Raw genomic sequence first — 24,474 nt, 5'->3', positions numbered from 1 at the left:
AGCTGGCAAGCTGCTTATGGAGAGGTATCCTAACTTGTTTTGGGCACCTTGTGTTGCTCACTGTATTGACTTGATGTTGGAGGATATAGGTAAGATTCCTATTGTGAGGGATATTGTTGAATCATCCAGGAGCATAACAAAATTTATATATAATCATGCATCTGTGCTTAGCTTGATGAGAAGATTCACCAACAACAAAGAGTTGGTGTGTCCTGCCATTACACGATTTGCCACTACTTTCATATCTCTTCAGTCTCTGTTGAATTCTATGTGGGATGTGAAGAGCATGTTTCTTTCACCGAATTGGCGTGCTTTATCTATTAGCCGCAAACCAGAGGGAGAGGGCATATGCAGACTAGTTTCACATAATCAGAGCTTTTGGGCAAGAGTAGAGGAGATGTATGCCATTTCAGAACCTCTGGTAAGGGTTCTTCGGTTGGTTGATGGAGACAAGCCCGCAATGGGCTACTTGTATGAGGCCATGGATAGGGCCAAAGAAGCCATTCGTGCTTATTATGAAGATAAGGGAGACGAGGGGTTAGAGAAACAACAAAGCATATGGAGAGTGATTGATGAGCGATGGAACAATACCCTCCATCGCCCCATTCATGCTGCAGGTATTTACCTCAACCCCGCATTTGCTTACGCCTGTGGTTTCAGATTTGATGTCGAGGTGATGGACGGATTCTTCACTTGTGTTGAGAGGATGATGGCATCTCAGCAAGAACGTGAAGTCATTTCTAAAGAAATGGAGGTATATAGGATGGGAGGTGGCACATTTGGTTTGGTTTTACCATGGCTATTAAGAATAGGACAACCAAAATGCCAGGTAAGCTTCAGTTTGTTTCAAACTTTCAAGTTTAGAATTTCAATGTTTTTTTTTTTATGTTTCTCATTTTTCTTTTGACATGTAGATGCTTGGTGGACAAGTTATGGTGGCAGAGTACCCCATCTCCAAAATCTTGCCATTCAAGTGCTCAGCCAAACATGCAGGTCCTCTGCGTGTGAGCGCAACTGGAGTGTATTTGACAAAATACACAGCAAAAAGCGCAACAGGTAAAAAAATTCAAATTAAATTTTTTGAATTCATTTGGTTATTTTTAATATTTAAATTTTAAATTTTCTAAGTACTAATTTACAATTTATGGCCCTAATACATATTGGAACCCCAACGCCTCAACGACATGGTGTACGCCTACTACAATCTTTGATTGTGGGTGAGACAACTTCAGAAACCTCCTGATGTGGAAGCCATCTCATTGGACACAATTGATACCACTATTGCATGGAGGTTCGACACTGAGAGGTCGACCATGGACTCGATCCTTGATTGGTTAGATGTGGATCCATAGGAGGTAACAGTTGTAGGGGAGGGAGAACCAAAGGTAGAGGAGGAGGAGCAGCATCAGGGTCAGGAGGCAGAGTTGGATGAGGATGATGAGGAGGATGTGACACCATCTAAGATGGGCAACAGAATCATAGGACAGAGGCCACCTCTTTTATCGGCTTCAAGAGGACGACTGAGTCCATTTGTATTTCCAGGGGTTGCGCCTTCTTCCTCTAGAGGAAAAGGCAAAGCCATTCCCTATTCTCGTAAAAGGGGCAGAGGATCTCAATGACGGATTACTTTATGATATGTAGATGACTCGTGATATACATTTATTATATATTTTGTTGATATTTTGACTCTTAAGAGTTGAGACTCGGACAAGACTCAAGATTCAGTAGTTGGTTCACTATTTTGATATGTGATGTAGCACTAGACTTCATATACATATTATATATTAGCTTTCTTTACAAGTTTATGTGGAAATGCATTTATTTGATGTTGTGGATACTCTAGATACTAAAAAAAATGAATATTTTTGTATTTTTTAATTTTGCAGACTTATTGCCGACTTTTTCAAAAAACAACCGACTTTAACGACTTTTTCAATTTTTGGACCCTTGCCGATTTAATCTCGACTTTGACTTTTTCCACATTGGTGTAGATCGATGATTGGCAGTCTATTATATGTGGTAGCTTCGAGACCAGATGTGATGCAGCCAGTTGGAAAGGTGGCACGATTCCAAGTAGCACCAAAAGAATTCCATGTTGTTGCAATTAAAAGGATCTTCCTATACCTTAAAGGAATAGCAGATTTTAGACTATGGTATTCGAAGGGGAATGAATTGACCTTAACAACTTATACAAATGCAAATTGCCCAGGCAGTATTGATGATCAGAAAAGCACCAGTGGAATCACTTTCCATTTAGGTGATTGTCTTGTTTCAAGGTTAAGCAAGAAGCAATATTCAGTCTCCTTATCCACAGCAGAAGCAGAATATATCATAGCGGCAACATGTTGTACTCAGGTTCTCTGGATGAAGCAAACTTTATAGGATCTCCAAGTGAAGTTTGATGAGTCCATTCTGATATTTTGTGATAACACCAGCACCATAAGTCTTTCCAAGAATCAAAGCATGCATTCAAACACAAAAACACATTCCTATCAAATACCACTTCATTCGAGAATAGGTTGCAAAAAAGAACATCAAGGTGAAGTACACTGGGACGAAGCAGACATCTTCACCAAACCTCTACCTTGAGAGCCATTTCAGTATCTTCGGTAGAAACTCGGGATTCTACCAAGTTCACAATGATATGCATTCCATCAAGCCAAGCAAACAAGGGGAGAAAGGCATGTTACAAGAAAAGAAAAGAAGGTATCATGACAAGGGGAGTTACCCTTTGCCATTGTTAAAATTGGCAACTAGGGCCAAACTCCATGTGGGTCATCTTATTTATGGCAGCTGATATTTTTCTTGGATCCCTCTCATCAAGAGGTGTAGGATTGATCTAAAGATCATCCGATTCCGATAAGTATTCATGGAGTTATGAATTTATTTGCGTTATAAGACAATTCGTCAAGGTCGGCCAGCAACCAAATAAACCCCACATGTGCTCAACGTTTTAATATAAATAGAGGTGGCCTTCAAGTCATTTCAACACACTTGGGATCTCTTCCTCTCTCTACTTGTCTTTGGGTTTTAGTAGAAGGAGAGATCCTAAAGAATAACGTTGCCCTGATCCAGAGGGCAGAAAGCCGAAACTGCCGGAAAAGCCGAAAAAACCAAAAAAGCTGGAAAAGCTGGAACTGCCGAAAAAATCAGAACTGCCGGAAAAGCTAGAAAATCCAGAATTGCTAGAAACGCTGGAAATGCCGGAAAAGCCGAAACCATCGGAACTGCCGGAAAAGTCGGAAAAGTTGGAAATGTCGGAACTGTAGGAACTGTCGGAACTGCCGGAAAAGCCGAAACTACCAAGACTAACGGAACTGCCGGGAACAACCGGAATTGCCAAAACTGTCGAGAATAGCCGGAACTGCCAAAACTGTCGAGAATTGCCGAAACAGCTGGAGCATCTGTCTCCAAAGGAGAGCAGCATGCAAGGGGCAGCTAACTAACATTGGGACAGTTGTATGGTACTTAGCAGCAAATACACCAAGCATGCAATGTTACAGCTAGCATGCAAGGGACAACTAGCATGCAACAACAAGCATGCTAAGGACAACAAGCATGCTAGGGACAATAAGCAAGCAAGGTGCAGCGAACACATAGGTCAGGATGGCAATATGGTGCAACAATGGCACATAATGCAGTACAGTGATGGCTACAGTCATGATTAATGAAGCGTGATGAGATGCAGCATAGTGATGACGGGTGCAGCATGGTGCAACGCGGTGAGGTGCAGCATGATGACGAAATGTAGCACAACGATAGATGCCACCTTGGAGAATTAGTTGAAGCAGCATGTTTTCAACTGATCTCATGTATCATCTTCTTAGAGATGATCTATGCTCTTATCTAGATAAGTCAAAGTGTTGACTCCTGTTGTAAACATACTATCTCTCTCTCTCTGTTGAACTATTGAAGAACATATAAGAAGAATCGATCAAGGGTTTCCCCACATTGGGGTTTGTCCCTGGCTAGTGCCACATCTTGTGTCCTCTTGTCTTGGCTTGTCTTCTGCGATTTATGTTTATGTTCTATCTGCAGTTTACTTTAATGCTGATGTGATTGCTAAGCTAGAAAAGATATGAAGCTAACTGTGAAAATTGAAATAAATTGCTCTAAGCATAGAACATACCTAAAATTAACAGCCATTGATGTAAAAGGGGGATAGAAATCAGAAAAGGAAGGTCAAAGGCATGAAGTCAAGGGGAGTATGTTTGTTGTAGCAGTCGCAGGAGGGGTACGTGTGTTGCCATCAATGACAAAGGGAGAGATTGTGGAAATTTTGTTGTCATTGATGTCAATCCAAGCAACAGCCAAAAGAAACCCCGCTTTCAATGACAAAAAATGACAAGGAAGATCACAGTTCTTGGGCTAGAGAACATCTTCATTTGATGGCCCTTGTCGAGTTAATTCCAACCATAGGTGGCATATCATATAACTCCTCGCGATTGAGGAGATATGCTCAATCAAAGTTGGAACCCCTTTCTTGTGGTCAAAAAGCCCCAAACATGATGTGGCAAGCAGCCTTTAGATTGATATATTTATGGCATCTTTATTTCAAATTAATTAAAAATTTACAAAAATGGTCAAGGGAAAATTTAATCAAAATTATTTCAAGTCAAGTCATCCTCCAAGATGAATTAATTTTTGGCTCCTAAAAAAATATTAAATTTCAATTTCAAAATTCAAGTAGGTTTCCCTCCATTTTGTCCTAGTCAGCTCCTCCTAGAAGCCTCCATGGCCTCTATATAAAGGAACCCTTTTGGCAACGATCTGATGCAATTTCAAGGTAAATTACCTCTCTGAATTTGTCGGAGGACTTGAAGAGGCACACCAAGCTTGAGAGGAGGCTGAGTCTGAGGAAGGTTTTGAGTTTAATTTTTATGTTTGGGTTATGGTTTTTCGCTGAGGATTTTGGAGCACCTTCTGAGGCCTTTCGGCCCTTTTTCTGAGATAGATCTATGTATTCTCTGAGGCACTTTATGGGTATATTCACACACATCTGAGGTATTTTCGCGGATTTTCTGTGCATTGGTTTGCCTTTTCTTCTGGCAAGATTTCAGCTTTTTCTGAGTCTAGTTTTCGGGTTATCTCAGGACTACTCTATGGCATCAATGAGGCATAGATATTCGGTCTTGATCAACTCTGTGGCACGTGTACTTTCAGTCTCTTGATCAGTTCAATGGTATAGACATTCACCCTCCTGACCTGCTCTGTGGCACACATATTTTGACGCTTTGGCACATAAATATTTGACCTTATCTGAAGTAATTTGGCCCCTTGCATAACCCTTATCTGAGGTATTTTGTCACCCTTTTTGAAGGCTTCTTTCTGACTGTCATCAGAGATATTTCGGCCCCTGTCTGAACCAATTTTGGAGGACTTATTCACATAAGTCTATGACAGAGTTGAAGGTATTTAGGCACCAATTCAGCAACTATCTGAGAAAAACTTTGAACCCTAGTCCGAGCCACTTGAAACCTTTAATGGTGAAGACCTTATCACATTGTTGTAAGGCTGAATTATCAAAGGAACAGAAACAAATAATTTTTTAAGTCAATTTGAGCTTCTATAGATAGTTTTTCATTTCATCATTGTGGCAGCTTGCATGAATTAAGGTCTGTATCTTTAGATTTGCCCTAATCTTTGTTTTTTTACGGTATTTGGAACATGCTTCGGCCTTCCTTTACAGAGCATCACTGAGTTTTGTTCAAAAACCAAAGCAAGGTTGCTTGAAGAGTAATCACAACTTCTGACTAGAAGTTGTTTAAGGTATGTCCCATTACAAGTATTAAAAATTATTCTATGGTTTGCAGATTCGTTTGAAGTATTGGTTTTAAGGCATTGCAAAAGCATATTTAACTTGTTGAGGCCAGATCCGTGTTTAAGTCTGAGCTGAGGAACTATGTGTGAGATCAAGGCTAGATCTGTCTCTACCCTCACAATTGCAATGGTATAAGTTTGTTCAAGGGTTGTTAAAGACATCAAAGCAATTTGCTTATTATTTGAAACAATCTTCAAAGCATTTCAGGCAAGTTAAGAAGTCTAAATTGTTGCAGACAAGGAGATTGTATTAGGGAAAAACTAAGTACTTAGAAGATTTGAATACATCTCTGCTTCAGCAAATTTAGAATGGCACATTTCGCATCAGTAAAGAGCTTCAGGTACAACACTGCCACAATTTGCAAACATCTTTAGATATAATATTGAGGTATGAAATCTACTATGTGTTTTCACTAAAGGCAGTGCATGTTGATAGCATTCAAGGAGGGCAGATCTGTAGTTGACATATTTTGGCTTATCATTATTGGTTAATCAGCTGTCAAGGGGATTATTAAATATCTTTGTGAGTGGGTCATTTTCACTGGTACGGAAGCCCACAGTTCATTTCTCTATTTCATATTTTCAGGGTGGTTGGGTGGTGCAAGGCAGGAGAGTGAAGTCTCCTTCAGGTGAGAGCCTAAAAATACTTCAGGGTGGCATGGTGGTGCTAGGGCAAGTTGGAGCTTGCAAGGTGTTGGAGCATCTTATTAGTTGTAGCTAATAAAACTAGAGCGTTGGAGCATCCTTCCAATTGGAGCTGGTAAAACCAGGGTGTAAGAGCATCCTTTCAGGAGTTTGAGCTACCTGATAAACTTCAACGCATTTCTAGAGTACTAGGAAGTTGGGGCTTCCCTTTCAGTTGGAGCTGAAGTATTTTTTTGTACTCATAAAATAATAGAAAAGTGTTCGGTGGTTTTTCTCCAGGAAGGGTTTCCACCTAAAAATTTCTTGTGTATTGTTCTTGTGACGTGTTGATGATTTATGTTTTGAATTGATGTTAATGCTCTGAAATTAATAATTGACTAATTGTAAAAAAAATATTGATTCACCCCCTCTATATATTTCCAACACCTTACTAATATATTTCCTACTAAAGTACAGACAGGATAGTTATAGAGCCAATCAGCGGTTGTCATCGAGTACTCCATGATCGAAAATTGTCATAAACTGAACAACCACCCTTAGAATAAGACAGCTAGCTTTACAATTGTTTCTTCTTGTTCATGAAATGATTTTCAGCTGTATGTTGCAAGTATGAGTTTCACATATAAAGTTAAAATTGCACTGAAACACCATACTTGTAAGTCCCATTATCACTGATAATGCTAAATTCCAGGTGTTGTTCCGTTATACAAAAATCTAGTACTAAAAACAACAAATAAAATAAAGTTCCAAGGCTGTACTCTCCTGATACTGTTTCCCCTATTTAATATATCAATGACAGTAAATAAATTAAGCTCAGAAAAGCCAATGTACCAGAGAGATCAGGAGAGGACAAACACTGACTGAAAATTCTGCATCTATCAACGAGATCCCAAATACGTAAATTACCATCACCATGAAGTGCAAACAGCAATCTTTTCCCACATGAATCTGATGTCACTAAACTCGTAACCTCACTAGCAGTTTTGGCCCTGCATAAATGCATGATATGCATAAAATGAATATGTATGTTTGAAGTGGAAGCAAACAAGTAAATAGCTATAAAGCCTAAACCAAAGCAATTATTTAAACATGCTATAACCACTTTTCCTGTTAAAAATACACACAAATTTTATTGTCGTTTCCTGTAGTAAGAAATAAATCACTGCTTATCAAAAAAGAAGGCAGAACTCCAGAAACCCAACAATACACTGCCAGATATTACAGAAAACATTGTACAGCTCTAAGGCAGCCAATTCAACTAAGAAAGCATGGTTATGCAGGTGTAGAAAGATCTCAATACCTAAGTATGCACTTGAAAAGATTAAGTAAAATAATGTTGTTCCTTCCCATAATAGACAATCTCAACAACCAGCCCCATCACCACTCTTCTCTTTTAACAAATGCTTTCTAGCTTCTTTATTTTAAATTCAACCCTTTTAAATGCATGCTCTAGTTGAAGTAAGTTATATATCTCCAGACCATTTTTCCATTTTAGCAAGCCAACAAACAAAGATTCCATTTATGTTAATTTTAGGTATGTTCTATGCTTCGAGCAATTCATTTCAATTTTCACAGTTAGCTCAATATCTTTTCCAGATTAGCAATCACAGCAGCATTAAAGTAAACTGCAGATAGAACATAGACATAAATCGCAGAAGACAAGCCAAGACAAGAGGACACAAGATGTGGCGCTAGCCAGGGACAAACCCCAATGTGGGGAAACCCTTGATCAATTCTTTTTGTGTTCTTCAATAGTTCAGCACAGAGAGAGATATAGAGATAGTACATTTACAACAGAAGTCAACACTTTGACTTATCCAGATAAGAACATAAATCATCTCTAAGAAGATGATACATGAGATCAGTTGAAGGCATGCTGCTTCAACTGATTCTCCAAGGTGACTCCTTCACCTATCATTGTGTTGCATCTCGTCATCATGCTGCACCTCACCGTGCTGCACCATGTTGCACCCATCATCACAATGCTGGACCTTATGCTACACTGTTGTCCCAGTGTTTAGCACTGTTGTACCTTGTGCCACTACTGCACCATGCTGTCACCCATGTTCTTGCTGCACCATTGCTGCTTTGTGTACTTGCTGCATCAAGTACCCTACTACTGTCCCAATGTGCTTGCTGCACCTTGTTGTTGTTGCTGTCCCATGTACCATACTATTGCAGCGCCATGAACTTGCTGCACTAAATACAGTTGTCCCATGTACCATACCACTATGTACAGCCACCATGTACTTGTTGTTGCTGTTGTCCTATTGTGCCACTGCTGCACAATGTCATAGCTGTCCTAATCATTGTGTTGTCCCAACATGCTGTTGTCCCAACATGCTGTTGTCCTAACATGCTGCTGTCCCATCATTGTGCTGTCCAATGAGTTTGCAGCACCATGTACCTTTGCTGCCATGTCACAACTGCTGTCCCATCACAGCTTGCTATGCTTGCCATGCTGTCCAGCCATGCTTGCCAAGTTGTACATGCTTACACTGATTCTTCTAACAACACTCTCATCATCAAATTATCCTCATACTTATACTTGAATGTTGGTGCACTGTTGTAGTTCTGCAACTCTGGTTAGGGCATCAATAGTACCCTAACAACCACCTCTAAACTCAGCAACAGTCCTTGAAAAGAGTGCGGCTTACCTCCCTTGAGAAGTTGTTGTCCATACATCCCTTCACGTTGTCTAGGGCAGCCTCCATGTTGTCCCTTTGACCCTTTATACGACAGCTAATACTCTGCTGTCCACACAGCCCTTCACGCTGTCTAGGGCAGCGTACACATTGTCCCTTTGACCCTTCATGCCGCTGCTGAGACTCTCTTGTTTGACTGCGGTTAGGGCTAAATTAGACCAGCGTTTAGGGCTGAATTAGACCAGCGTTTAGGGCTGGATTAGATCAGCGTTTAGGGCAGCCTTTTAGGTCTGCGTTAGGGCTGCCTACATCTAGGTTTGTACACCTCCTTCTAGACTTGCGTAGAGACCAACGTATAGGTTAGGTCTGGATTAGATCAGCGTTTAGGGCAGCCTTTTAGGTCTGTGTTAGGGCTGCCTGCATCTAGGGTTGTAGGCATCCTTCTAGACTTGCATAGAGACCAACGTATAGGTTAGGGCTCCTTCTTGATATCGTTAGGGCTTCTCTTCATGACTGCATCCTCTAGATTAGGGCAGCGTATTTCTTCTTCTTGACTGCGGCTAGGGCAGCCTCATTCCTCCAACGTCTAGGGCTACCACTCCTAGATTTCTCTTCCACTAAAACCCAAGACAAGTGGAGAGAAATCAAGATAGAAATGTGTGTAGAAATGACTATCAAGTCATCTCCTTTTATACTAAAACGTTGAGCATCGGTGGGGTTTATTTGGTTGCTGGCCGACCTTGACGAATTGTCTTATAACACAAATAAATTCATAACTCCATGAATACTTATCGGAATCAGATGATCTTCAGATCAATCCTACACCTCTCGATGAGAGGGATCCAAGAAAAATATCAGCTGCCATAAATTTCTACGTGAGGCCGAGTGTGCCTATATATACACTTCATCTCATGTCCTTTAGACCGACATGATCACAAGAGTTAGGCCGACTTCTTCTAGCACGTTCTTCCATCGTTGTAGGTTGACTTGAAGAGGATAAGTGACAAGGTCTTGGAGGATACTTTACATAGACAAGATTGACCTTTTACAAAATGTAACATGACCTCATTACATGACAATGACTCTATCATTTTATGACTAGACGACAAATAATTCCTAAAGACTCTCCATGGCAGTCTTGACTCAAAAATAAAATCTCTTACTCATGAAACTCATGAAGCAAGCAACACAATAAATTTATTTTTCTTCTTTACATCTCATTGAATAAAATCATAATTACATGTCATTATGAAGACCAAACCTAGTTACATTTCTCAACACCTGGTACTTTGAGGGTCAATGGAACCTTGCAAGAAGCAATGCTACCTTATAACTATGATGATAATTTTAAATCAAACAAGAAAATAAAAAAAATAAAAACCAAGAAATTTATAAAATTAAACAAACCAAAAACCAACAACGCCGGCAATGCAACAGTGAGACAGTCAAGGCAATGAGCACAAAATATCTTCTACAAACTCAACGAAATCCGCCCTAATTGAACTGCCTAATGAAAATTTGATCGTTATAGATGACTACAAGTCAATCCTTATCATATCTTTATGTCAACTAAATGTTATTGTGTTAATGGCATTTTCTATAGATTATATTTGTATGGATTTTTTGGAACTTAGTATTGGGATTGAGGAAAATCCAATCTAGCATTACAAGTGTAGTCTTAAAACCCTTTGCAATATTTTCTCTCAAGAACTTATGAATGTATCTCATTTATGTTGCGGCACATTCTTTGCTAATATAATCTACCATGTTATTGTTAAAAAAAATAAAAATCATATCTCGTCAATAGGGTGTAGCTCGAGTGGTTCGAGGAAAAGTTGTTATCCTCTTCACCTAGGTACAAATCCCACTTTCTGACATGTTTAATCTTAGTGAGTCAATTGTTTATAAGTGATATATGATCTATTCATAGGTTGTTGACTTGACCTTGTGCCCTGAAGAATCTAGAGTTTACCATCCTCAAAATGCAAGGAAATGCCAAGTAGGTTTCCCCCAAGATATATTACCTAGAAATTTAAAAAATAAAAAATATTAACCTACTCAAAAAAATGGAGATTAAAATAAATTAAAACGATGTTTTCAAAAGTCAAAGAGCAAATTGCCATCAAAGAAATGTCTACTAACAAAACTAAATTAAGGATGCTTTCAAAAGCCTAAATGCAAGTTGTTGACAATGAGATATCTATTGATGCAATTGAATTAAAAAACAAACAATTTTCATTGATAAGACAAGGCAATTTTATTAATGTCCAACGAATGACCACATAAGTAGGTCAATGGGATTGAAGAATACAGCCAGTAAGAAGATAATGTGAAGTGCAAGTGCATCTCCTAACAAATCAACCAAATCCAATAAAGCTAGTAATTTACAACTTAAAGTTAATCAAGAGTATCCTGAGGTGGAGATCAATAAGTAGAATTTTTCAATAAAACTTTATCAACATCCAAATCGCAAGCTTCATTGTGTTGAGAAATAAACTTACCAACATCAAGATTACTCTAGACAAAAATAACATTTTGTTTACATTCCAAACAATCAAAATTCAAATACAACTTATTTCTAGAGACAACACAATCAAAGAAGTTCCACTTAAGAGACTTGTCAATGACTAGTTTCAATAGTGGTTTACACAAAATGCATTGACACTCTTCTATAATGTATAAATATTGCTTGGAGGTTCAAAAAACTCTTCATTTTCTCACGCACTTCAAGGACAAAGCCTTCCTAGGGAATAAGGCATGTCATACGCCTAATAAATATTATTTATATTAATAATTTTATAGAAGGTCATGTCCATTAGCATAGTCACATCTCTTGACTTTTAAATAATATAGATGTTAATCTTCTTGATTACACATTAATCATTCCTATACCAGATTAATTATTCTTTAGTCCTTACAAAAAATATGGCATTTTCCCTTTGCTTCCCATTGCTTACAGAATCCTATAACTATCTCATGGTACATTAATTCACAAGATTTGCTAATTTTAGCCATTGAAGTTTGGAAATTGTCATTTTAAAAGGGTTTTTGGATGTTTGTTTAGGTTCACTGATCCTACACACCAAATCAGATTGAACCAAAAAGAACCAAATGAAGAAGCGAATTTGATCATAAAGAACACCCAATTAAAGACCATTTAACTGTAAATTGTTATTTTTTACTTTATTATAAAAGGGGGATAGTATATATCCTAACCTTGATAGCAACATAGCTTCCCTGAATTCACTCCTTCCCATTCCCTCTAATGTCACCCCCACCTTCGCATTTGTTCACTCCTTTTGACCTCCCTCTCACTCCCTCCAACTTGCGCACCATGAATCACAATCCTTACTCCAGGGCACAACCTGCGCACACTAGAGCTTGCCACTGAAAACAAGGATTGCAATTGACAATGGTGACTAGAGATCGTTAATCGCATGTTGCACTAGTAGCTGGAGGCTACAAGTTGCAACCAAAGCTCAAATTGGAATTTATGATTCACATTTGGACTAAACTCAACAAACTACGATTCACTGTGGTCACTAGAGATTTTGAGCTACAATTCACACTGAAATGGGAGGCCATGCACTAGAGTCTTCACTACACAAAGACTAGGGTTGCAAGTCGATTGCCCAACATTGAGTTTGAAGCAGTGTTGATAGCATCAATGAAAAACTGTTGGTATCCCGAAAAATCATGGGTTTTCCAACAGCAAAAAAATCAGCCCAAAAAAATCATGATTTTTATCTTTTTTTTCAAATTGTGCAAAGATCACAAAAATAGCACCACGACAGGAAACATCACACAAGCCAGTAGAACCTACAGAGTTTTAATCTTTTTTGGATTTTCCCCTCATTTGTGTTTGTTGTCTTTTGGAGAAGGAAGGTAGAGGGCTTGTGGTCATCATTAGTGATTATGGAGATAGTTAAACAACATGGACATTTGTATGGGCTATGATTTGTATATGGGCTAATTTTCCATGCTTTTCCAAAAAAATGCCAATTTCCATATTTCTCAAAATGATGTGCCCAAAATTTATAGTATAAAATTACTTTTCCTTTAAAATCACCAAAATTTGATAAAGACTATATAAATTCATTAGATATTTGAATAATTTTACAAAGAAATTGCCAAACAATTTACACTCTGCATATTAGGGACTAGTAAGATTTGTCTACATTTCTAAACTTTGAGATAATTTTCCATCCTTAAAATTTTCCCTACTAAACAACCATCAACATCATCATCACAGTTTTTTTAGTGAAGCAAAGGTTCAATTTCATTTTCTGACCAATGTTAGATCTTCCATTCACACGCATGTATTTAAATCCCACCATGTTAATGCTTCTTTTCATAGATTTGTGCATGCATGCTTGCTTCTTTGCTTGCTTACATTTTACTTCTTTTTCTTGTCATTTTGCTATGATTTTCATGTCCATAAAATAATGTAAGGGTTTTTTTATAATGGGACAAAAAACTTGATTTTAATTTTTCATACATCTTGTTCTTGTCATTTTTCATTGTTAATAATATAATATAATTTTCTAAAGGTTTAATTTTTTAACTGAATAGATTGTTATTTTCTTCCATTGTTGTTTAACACCGTTTTCTTGTGTTTTCTTGGTGCCTTAGGTTTGAATTTTGAAGGTGCCCATTTCCATTGCAAATATGTCGAAGGCCTTTAGCCCATTTTGGCAATATTGAGAGCCCGAAGATGGGACACACCAGCAACGATTGAGTTGCAAATTGTGTGGGCAGCATATGATGGGAGCAATTAGCAAGTTGAAATACCATTTGGCTAAACTCCTCGGGCATGATGTTGCAATTTGTCATGAATCTAGTCCGAAGGTTATGAGAGTTGTGCACGATTCAATTTATGCAAAGGATAGAAAAAAAGGAAAGGCAACTGCAAACAGGCCCGAACATGTGGCCAAAACCAAGGGTAGTGGGAGGGTCTCCACGACTTCACCTAACAAAAGGTCCTCATCTTTTTTTGTAAATTTCTCCCACGAATCAAAGTTGGAGCACAACCTCCCATCAAGTCATTGTTAAAATAAGGAGAAGGTAGAAGCAGACAAGGTTATGGGGCGGTGTCTTTTATGGAGTGACTCACCTTTCAACATCACCAAAATCCATTTTGGCAGTCCATGAGTGATGCCAATGCTATTGTTGGTCCTTGTATAGAAGTGCTACATATGAAGATTCGATCCAATCCTTCAAGCAAAAAAGGACATCAACTCTAGATTAGCAGAGTTGAAGGAATCATGCAAGTCTCTGGATGCACAGTCATGTCTGATGGTTGGACACATAGGAAGGGTCAAACCCTTCTAAATTTCTTGGTACAATCTCCTAGAGGTACCATGCTTATCTAGTGGATGCAACAACACATTTAAAAGATGCAACATTGATATGTGAGTTGATGGATGGGTTCCTCCAAGAGATTAGTTTGCTTAATGTGGTGTAAATCATAACAGATAATGCAGCTAATTATCTAGTTGTCGCTATGATACCTATGGATAGGCATTGTTAATTGTTCTCAACTCCATGCATTGCACATTGTATTGATTCGATGCTTGAGGATATGGGGAAACTTTCCTTCATCAAGGAGGTGATTGATCAGGCTAGGAGCATCCATGGGTTCATAATATAACTACACTTTCATTCTTAACATCATGAGGAGTTGCTCCAAAAATCGGGAGCTGTGGCATCCTCCAATCAAACATTTTTACACCAACTTCATTACTCTTCAGTCTTTGCTTCGATATCAATTTGAGTTGAAGCAAATGTTTGTATGTGATGAGTGGCGTGATTGTACATACAACAAGAGAGAGGACAAGAAATCCATTGCTAGATTGGTGTACACTAACCCTTTCTAGGAAGGAATAGAAGAATTATGCTCAGTTAGTGAACCTTTAGTAAATGATCTACAATTGGTTGATAAGGATAAGCCCATGATGGCTTATTTGTATGAGGCCGTGGATAGGGCCAAAGAAACTATCAAAGCTTATTATGTGGGAAAGGATACCCCTTGTTAATTTTCTTAGTGCAATTAGAGTTAGCGCAATATTTCTGAAATTTTGATAATTACTTTTGATGTAGATATTCTTTTAACTTATTCCAATATATCATTCATTAATTATACTTCAGAGATTCAACCATAAAGAATAGTGGAACAGAAGATATCATAACACACAATAGAAGCTAAGATTTACCCTAGGAAAACCCGCAAAGGGGAAAAACCCAACAGCCTTTTTCAATAGAGAAATTCTTGTTCAATGAGTGACACACCTAGACCTATGGTCAAACCTGGCCTTCTCCTCCAAGGAAAGTCACTCAATTTGAACCTGCACTTCGCTCTACCTGCCTAACCCAGAATTTTGGCCCTCCTACAATAGCTAGTTGCCCCAGAAAATTCGGCCCTGCAACAGTTGCCCCAGTAACCCAGAAATTTCGGCCCCCTACAACAGTTACCCCAAAAAAATGCGAACCACAGAGAGAGAGATTAATCCACACGTGAAAGTTGCATGAGAGAGACCAAAGAGATATTTTAGCCTCCTCCTTCATCTTATTTCATCCTTCTTGTCCTTCACTTGCATGCCCAGAAACTGTCTTGTGTGACAAAATGCAGATGCCCAAATGGAGGAGGTCGAGTTGCCTTTATATAGTAGCTTGTCTTGGGTGAATGGACGTGTCTCTTGGCTAGGGCCAGCATGACTTGGAGGAAAGCCGACTTGTCACTTTTGGAGCCAAATTTTACATTTCAAAAATTCAAATTTTCATCTTTAAAAAGTCGAATGGAACTTTGACTCAAAATAAATTTTCCTTTGACTCAAGCATTTATAAATATACTTTACAATGATAAATACAATTACATCAAGTAACCAAATGTACATTATGAAGACCAACCATAATTACAAATTCAAAACTCCCTCTTAACTAGGGAGGTATACATAATCATTGTCATAGGTGTTCCCAGATTGAACAAATTTCAATAAAGAAAAAGTTTATCCATCATTACCAGCATCATCATCTATCATCTACATCTGCTAGTGGCCATATTCGGGGTGGTACCAAACCCATGTCAATGTCAACATCATATTAGGACTCACTCCTCAAAAGTGACCGGTCCTTGAATCCCACTGCTTCTACCTAGGCCAAAATGTTGAGACCCTCAACTAGCAAGCACTCACTCACCTTTCTTGGTGAACACTCTGGGCCAAGACCTCCCTCAACCCCTTCCAGGTTGGTGATCGGGTCTAGATGTTGAAAGGAGCTCACTCCACCCTACTCGGTGTGTGATCAAGGTCCAAGACCTCACTCCACCCTTCTTGGTGTGTGATCAAAGTCCAGATGTTGAAGGACCTCACTCCACCATGCCTAGTGTGTGATCAGGGTCCAAGACCTCACTCCACCATTCCTGGTGTGTGATTAGGGTCCTCCAAGGGACACTCACTCAACACTGCCTGTTGAGCCCTCTGGGTCTCTTGGACCCATTCTCCTTTTCGAGAGAATGTCCATCCGTGTTGCAGACATATCAACACTCCCTCTTAACGAGAAGGGTAATCTCCACGAGTACAAGCTTGTCTCTGAAGTACACAAAACTGTTTCTCGGCAACAACTTCATCAAAACATCAGTTGTTTGCTCATCGGTGGTTACTCTCCTTTGCACCAGTCAAGGATGTAGTGGTACTTAATCTCAATATGTTCCGACCTGTCATGGAACACGAGATTCTCTCAAAGCTTCATAAAGCTTTGATTATTGTGGTGTATCACCATCAATTCCAACTCTTGGCTAAACAATCTTGCAAACAACTTCCGAAGCTATATTGCTTCAGTACAAGCCTCATTAGCTGCGATGTACTCTGCTTCAGCAATGTTAAGTGCAATTGACCTCTGCTTCTTGCTCATCCACAATACCATAACGTATCCCAAACTAAAGTATACTCTTGAGGTACTCTTCCTATCCTCGGCACTTCCAGCCCAATCAGCATCTGTGTATCCCTGAAGTTGTACATCCTTGTTTGCAACAAATCACAAGCCATAATTCATTGTACCATGCAAATATCCCAAAATGTGCTTTGCTGCAATCCAATTCTCATGTCTCAGTTCAACCTGGAACTAGCTCAATGTGTTCATAGCAAAGCATATGCCCGGCTTGGTGTTAACCAAATACATCAACAAACCAATCAACCGCCAATACATAGATGGATCTACTAATCTAGAGTCAGAGCCACTTGACTTCTTCAAGATAGTCACCATGGGAGTCGTCGTGGATATGCAATCCATCATACCAAATCTCTGAAGGATCTCTAACACATATTTTCCTTGACGAAGGGAGACTTCACCAGGTTTCTGCAATACTTCTAGTCCCAAGTAATAGTGCATCAACCCAAGATCCTTCATATCGAACTCAGAAGTCAACTGCTTCTTGCATTGAATGATAAGAGGCTTGGTACCTGTCAAAAACAAGTCATCAACATATAATAATAAGATCACAAGTGCATTCTTCACGACCTTAACGTAAAGGTTTGGATTGGCTTTGCTCTTGGTAAATCCCAGTCTCGTAAAATAGTTGTCAATACGAGTCCATACAAGGCCTTCTTCAACCTACAAACATGAAATTCCTTTCCACATACCTGAAAGCCTTGAGGTTGCTCTATGTACACCTCTTCCATAATCACACCATTGAGGAAGGCAGTCTTTACATCCATCTAGTGCAATTTCCATCCCAACAAAACTGCAAGAGAAATGATGGATCTAATAGAGGTGTATCTAACAACTGGACCAAAAGTCTCATCACAGTCCTCTCCCTCTTTCTGAGAGAATCCTATAGCCACGAACCGTGCCTTGTATTTGTCAATACTACCATCTGCAACATCCTTATTCTTGTATATCCATTTGGAAGTCACCACTGACTTCCCTTCAGACCTTGTACAATCTCCCAGACATCATTTTTCATGATCGATTGGTACTCTTCATGCATCGCTTCCTTCCACACATGTTGGCTAGTAGCTTCTTCATATGTGGAAGGTTATGCATCAATGAGTTTTGTCATGAGATCTGCATAGCTTGATATCCTCTTAGGTTTCTTCAACTCTCTAGATGTGTCATCAGGAGTTGCATGTCCTTCTGCCTCTTCCAATGTGGATCTAAGCCATGTTGGTCTATTCTTGATCTCTGGAACTATGACTGGTTATGCTAGATCTTGAGGCCCTTCTGGCCTTCCGGTACATTCTGTAGAACTCGAATGCTCCTCCCTTAAGGCCTCCTGCTTCACTTCATCCAAGGAATCTACAGAGACTTCCTTAGACTTCCGACATGCCACTTTCTCATCGAAGGTATATCTCGGCTGACCTCAATCCATCATTGCTCTAGAATGTATACTATGTAAGACTTCGACAATTCACTGTATCCAACAAATATGCCTTTCTTTCCTCAAAGCTCAAGATTGTTCCTCTTATCCTTAAGAACATGAATATATACAGGACAACCAAAGATCCTCATGTGACCAACCTATGGCTTCCTTTAGAGAAAGCTTCTTCAGGAGTCATACCTTCCAGAACTTTATGAGGACTTCTATTTTGAATGTACACAGTTGTTTGTGATGCTTCCCCCCATAAGAACAACACTAAGTCCAAATTATGCATCATGGCCATGACAAATTCTTTAATGGACCTGTTCTTTCGTTCTGATACACCATTCTGTTGTGGGTTATAGGGGACAATTAGCTCCCTCTTAATCCCAACTTGCTTACAGAAATCAACATGCTTCTTCGCAGTGTATCCTCCTCAATTATCAGATCTTAATATCTTGATCTTCCTGCCTATCAAGTTTTCCACTTCAGCTTTGAATTCCTGTAACTTGTTGAATATCTCATCCTTAGTCTTCAAGAAATATACCCATGTCTTACGGGAGAAGTCATTAACAAATGTCACATAGTACAACGAACCAGTAAGCTATTTCACAAGCATTGGACCACATACATCAGAATGAATCAAGTCCAAAACTTCCTTAGATCTGTGTCTCTGTTTGGAAATGGTTTCTTGATGTTCTTCCCAAGAGCAATGCCTTCACATACACCATCGTTTTTTATCTGTAGTTCAGGAACCCCTGGCACTATTTGACTCAACTCAAACATTGCTCTAAAATGAAGATGCCCATCCCTTCTGTGCCATAACTCACTTGGATTTATTTCTTCATGTACTAGTGCTTGATCCAGTTCACATACAAGTCTATACAGTCTTCCATCAAGAATCCCAATAACCCAGCATCATCTATACTAGAGCCCTTGGACCAAACGAGTACTTTACCATCCACAAAAGCAACTCTATCTCCTTTATCTTCTAAAAAAGAAACAGAGACAAGATCCTTTTTCAAACCCAGTACATAAAGAACATTGTTGAGATGTACATTATTACCAAACAACTTCTTTTTTGTCATGATTGCAAGATTCCCACATTCTTCGGTCATGTGCCTTGATGCTCCACTATCTACCAGCCACATGTCATCACCATCTGCAAAGGAACCTGTCAAAGCAGAATAGTAAAAGAAATCCTTTTCACCTTTAACCTTCTTTGGTTTTTCATCTTCAACATCTGTTGTGGAAGCATGTTGCTTCCCTTTTCTCTTCTTGTTATTAGCCATGTTAGGACAATCTCTCTTGAAATGTCCATATTTCTGACAGCCATAACATTGGATCTTTGATAAGTCTTTATTCTTCTTAGAGGAAGAAGATCCTTTTCCTGACTTCTTGTGTTGAGGTCCAAACTTCTTAAACGAGCTGCAAGGGCTTGAACTTCCTCATCTTGAAAGTCTCTAGTCATCAATCTTGCTTCTTCTTAAGCACACAATGGCAATAGCTGTTCAAATGTAGGAGCTTCCCTCCAACTGCATATACCTGCTACAAAAGCATCCCATGATCTAGGAAGACCATTGAGTGTTGTAATCACTAGTTCTTGATCAGGAATGGATTCTCCAATTGCTTTGATTTGATCTCTTATTTGAGAAATTCTTACGAAGTAAGAAGCCACAGTGTCGTCATTAGGCATCCTTGTATTTCAAAGTTCATTCTTCAAGCTCATTGATTGACCAACGTTCTTAATAGTGTACAAATTCATTGGGGCATGTACATCTTCTTTGAAGTATCAAGTTTTGCAATGTAGGGAATCAAATGACCCCTAATAGAGTCTGCTATAATGCTCATAGCATTTATGTCATTTTCTTTGAACTTTGCTTTTCCTACATCATCTTCTAGTTCAACAACGTTTCCTTTCACAATGTCCAAAAACTTGTTCTTGGTAAGAAGAATATCTATTCTAACCTTCCAAGCTCTGAAATTTGATGCTCACTCCAACTTGTTTTCATGGAAGAAGCCGTAGAAACCAATTCGCAAGGAGGACTTGAATAAAATGTTCTCTCGGGTTTTGTCAAGGTGATCTCAAGTTCCCTTTTTCCTCCACCAAAGCTCTGATACAGTGTTGATTTTCTTAGCGCAATTAGGGTTAGCACAATATTTCTGAAATTCTAATAATTACTTTTGATGTAAATCTTCTTTTAACTTATTCCAATATATCATTCAGCAATTATACTTCAAAAATTCAACCATAAAGAACAGTGGAACAATAGAGATCACAACACACAAAAGAAGACAAGATTTACCCTAGGAAAACCCACAAAGGGGAAAAACCCAACAACCTTTTTCAATAGAGAAATTCTTCTTATTCAATGAGAGACACACCTAGACCTATGGTCAAACCTGGTCTTCTCCTCCAAGTCAAGTCACCCAATCTGATCTTGCACTTCACTCTACCTATCTGACCCAGAATTTTGACCCTCTTGCAATAGCCAGTTGCCCCAGAAATTTCGGCCCTACAACAGTTGCCCTAGTAACCCAGAAATTTCGGCCCCTTGCAACAGTTGCCCCAGAAAAATGCGAACCACAGAGAGAGAGATTAATCCACATGTGCGAGTTGCAAGAGAGAGAAAAGAGATATTTTGGCCTCCTCCTTCATCCTATATCATCCTTCTTGTCTTTCGCTTGCTTACCCAGAAATTGTCTTGTGTGAGAGAATGTGAATGCCTAAAAGGAGGTCGAGTTGCCTTTATATAGTAGTCTACCTTGGGCGAATAGATGTGTTCGTTGGGCAGGGCCGACTTGATTTGGAGGGAAGCCGACTTGTCACTTTTGGAGACAAAATTTACACTTCAAAATTCAAATTTTCATCTTTAAAAAATCGCAATGGGACTTTGGCTCAAAATAAATTTTCCTTTGACTCCAACATTTATAAATATGCTTTACAATGATAAATACAATTACATCAAGTGACCAAATGTACATTATGAAGACCAACCATAGCTACAAATTCAACTCCCCTGGGTTTAATAGACATATAATGTTATGGGATTTGATTGACAGTTGGTGGATTGAGACGCTCCATCAACCCATTCAAGCAGTAGCATTTTTCCTCGACCCTGCATTTTCCTACAATTGCAACTTTGTTTTCCATGGCAAGTTGATGGAAGGGCTCCATAACCATCTTCACAAGATGATACGTAATACCAAGATTTGTTGCACAATCAATCATGAGATAGAGAGGTATTGGGATGGTACTAGACTATTTGGCTTGGATGATGTTATTCGTGAAAGGACCACTTTGATGCCACATAAGCGATAAGAAATTAGATTCTAGAACTTTAGATTTTTAAAATTCAATTATGTTTTATTTGAAAGTTTAATTATGTTTTCCTTATTTTCTAATTTTCACTATAATGAGATATAAATTAGTTCTCTTTCTTTGTTATTTGTTGTAGATTTGTGGTGGCAAGACTATGGTGCAAAAGCACCAAATTTACAAAAATTTGTCATCAAAATCCTTAGGCAAACCTGTAGTTGTTCAGGATATGAACACAATTGAAGTGTATTTAAAAAAATACACTCAAAGATAAGCAACAGGTTAGAAATTAGAACTTCAACAAAGAAATTACATTTATTGTAATTTATGACCCTCAAGAGTCAAGACTCGATAATTTTTTAATGACCCTCTTATAGGTTGGAGTTCTGATGTCTCGGTGACTTGGTGTATGTCCATTACAATCTCCGAATATAGATGAGGAAAATGGAGAAAACACCGAATGTGGATGCCATTTCCTTAGACAATATTGATGTATTGTCTAAGTGGAGGGTGGAATTTAAGGTGCCTATCATGGAGGAGGCACCTACATGGTTAGAGGAGGAACAAGTTCAATAGCACGAGGAGCAAGAGGAGGCAACGGAGGAGGAGGAGCAAAAGGAGAATGTGCTAGCATCAGCACCACTTCTAAAGAGATTGATGAACATAGTTCTACACCCATCAATCATCATCAACCATTTCCTGGAAAACAACTCATAACCCTTTCCCATAAATGGGGGAGAGGGCACTGATATCAGAGAACTAGTTGCCAATTTTGTTTCTTTTGTCATTGTACATCTACCACATGATGATGAGATACATTTTGGTTCTCCACTTTTGAGTCCTTGATTGAACAACTATCAAGGTTCAAAATTTAATATCACTTTGATGTATCATATATATTTGGCATCCAATACATGAGATATATATATATATAGTGCTTTGTCCATATTTATGTGCCAATGTGTTTGCTTGATATTTTTGTCGCTTTATGTGTTTAAAATTTTGAAAAAAAATGAATATATTTTGTATTTTTTAATGTTTGCCGCAACCTTCCAATTTTTATTGAATTTTTTTGGCAATGCTCCAAGAAGATGTTTTTTGGACCCTCGCTTATTTTTTCCGTTGCTAATGTTATCAACACCAATTTGAAGGGCCAAAAGAGTTTCGAGGAAATGTAGAAAGTGACTAGCATGCCACTATGATAAAGAGCACTCAAAAATCCATCTCCATGCTACAACATGCTAATAGGTAGGGACAAATATTTTCAAACAAACCTAATTTCATTTTAAAATCAATATATACATTTATACATACAAGTATATATCAGTGTTGAAAATATCATTATCGGCAAAATATCGACAAGGGTCCAAAAAACATCTTATGGGCAATATCAGTAAAATATCAACAAATATTAGCAAACATAAAATATTCATAATATATTCATATTTTCAAACATATAAAGCAATAACAACATGAAATAAACACATTGGCACATAAATATGAAGCAATGATATATATGATGTAGTGGATGTAAAATAAAAATAATACATCAAAGGCGATACCAAATCCTGTTGATCCCTGATAATTGTCCAATCAAGGACTCAAATGTGGAGAACCAATACAAACTAATATCACATATATAAAAGTATCTCATCATCATGAGTTATATGTAGCAAAACAAATAAAACTATTAGCTATCTATCTGAAATCAATGCCCTCTTCCCCTTTTACATGAAAACATGATGGGTTGTTTGCCAAGCTTGCCCCTAGCAGTAGAAGGCCCTGCGCTTGCACCTAATGTCAAGTAATGACTGTTGGGTATGGAGTTGTGCTCTCCTATATCTATAGCAGATGGTGTTGACATTGATGCTCCCACATTCTTCTCCTCCTCCTCCTCTTCTTCCTCCCCCTCCTCTTTGTGTTGCTCCTCCCCCGAGGTCTCCTCCTCTTGATGCCCATGCTCTAATGGTTCCTCTATCTCTAACCATGCAAGTGACTCCTCCAATACGGGCACCTCAGACTCCACCCTCCACTGAGACAATACATCAATATTGTCTAAGAAAATGGCATCTGGATCCATTGGTGCTTCTATTTGCTTCATTTGAAGTCGGATATTGTAATGCACATACACTAAATCATTGAGGCGTGAGAACTCCAACTTGTAAGAGTGTCAAAAAAACTAATGAGACTTGACTTTTGACACTTGAGGGTCATAAATTAAAAATTTTAAATTACAATAAATGTAATTGCTCAACAGAAGGTTGAAGCTCAAAGTTATACTTGTTGCGATTTTTTGAGTGTATTTTCTCAAATACACTCCAATTGCGCTCACACCCTAAAGAGCTACATGTTTGACTCAGGATTCTTATGGCCAATTTCTGCAAATTTGGTGCCCTTGCACCATAGCTTCGCCACCAAATATCTACAAAAAAATAAAGAAATAAAAAAGTCAAAAACTTAAAACATAATTAAACTTTCAAATAAAAGTTACATAATTGAATTTTAAAAATCTAGAATCATAAATAAGTAAATTCTAAATTGAAAATTCTAATGAGTGATGACTTGTCACTTGCATGGCGGTGGCATGAAGAGGGTCCTTTCCCTAATAGCATCATCAAAGCCAAATAGGCCAACACAATCCCGATAAAACTACCATCTCGCGATTGATTTTGCTACGAAGCTCGGGATCAGGT

The 24,474-nt window shown here is 38.5% G+C and overlaps 1 protein-coding gene across 2 annotated transcripts in view; it reads right to left on the bottom strand.

Moving 5' to 3' along the window:
• SAR1 (SUPPRESSOR OF AUXIN RESISTANCE1) overlaps nucleotides 1-24,474 on the bottom strand; it is a 333,388-nt gene that overhangs the window by 229,663 nt on the left and 79,251 nt on the right. For both annotated transcript variants that reach the window (XM_089384665.1, XM_089384663.1), the window contains exon 5: nucleotides 7,297-7,454. In XM_089384665.1, the coding sequence (XP_089240791.1) occupies nucleotides 7,297-7,454 (158 nt within the window). The remainder of the gene's footprint in view (nucleotides 1-7,296; nucleotides 7,455-24,474) is intronic.

Source organism: Pinus tabuliformis, chromosome Q (genome assembly GCF_031772625.1).
Source record: "Pinus tabuliformis cultivar Carrire ecotype Pingquan chromosome Q, CPIR1, whole genome shotgun sequence".
NCBI lineage: Eukaryota > Viridiplantae > Streptophyta > Pinopsida > Pinales > Pinaceae > Pinus > Pinus tabuliformis.
This window is presented reverse-complemented; position numbering and strand designations above follow the sequence as displayed.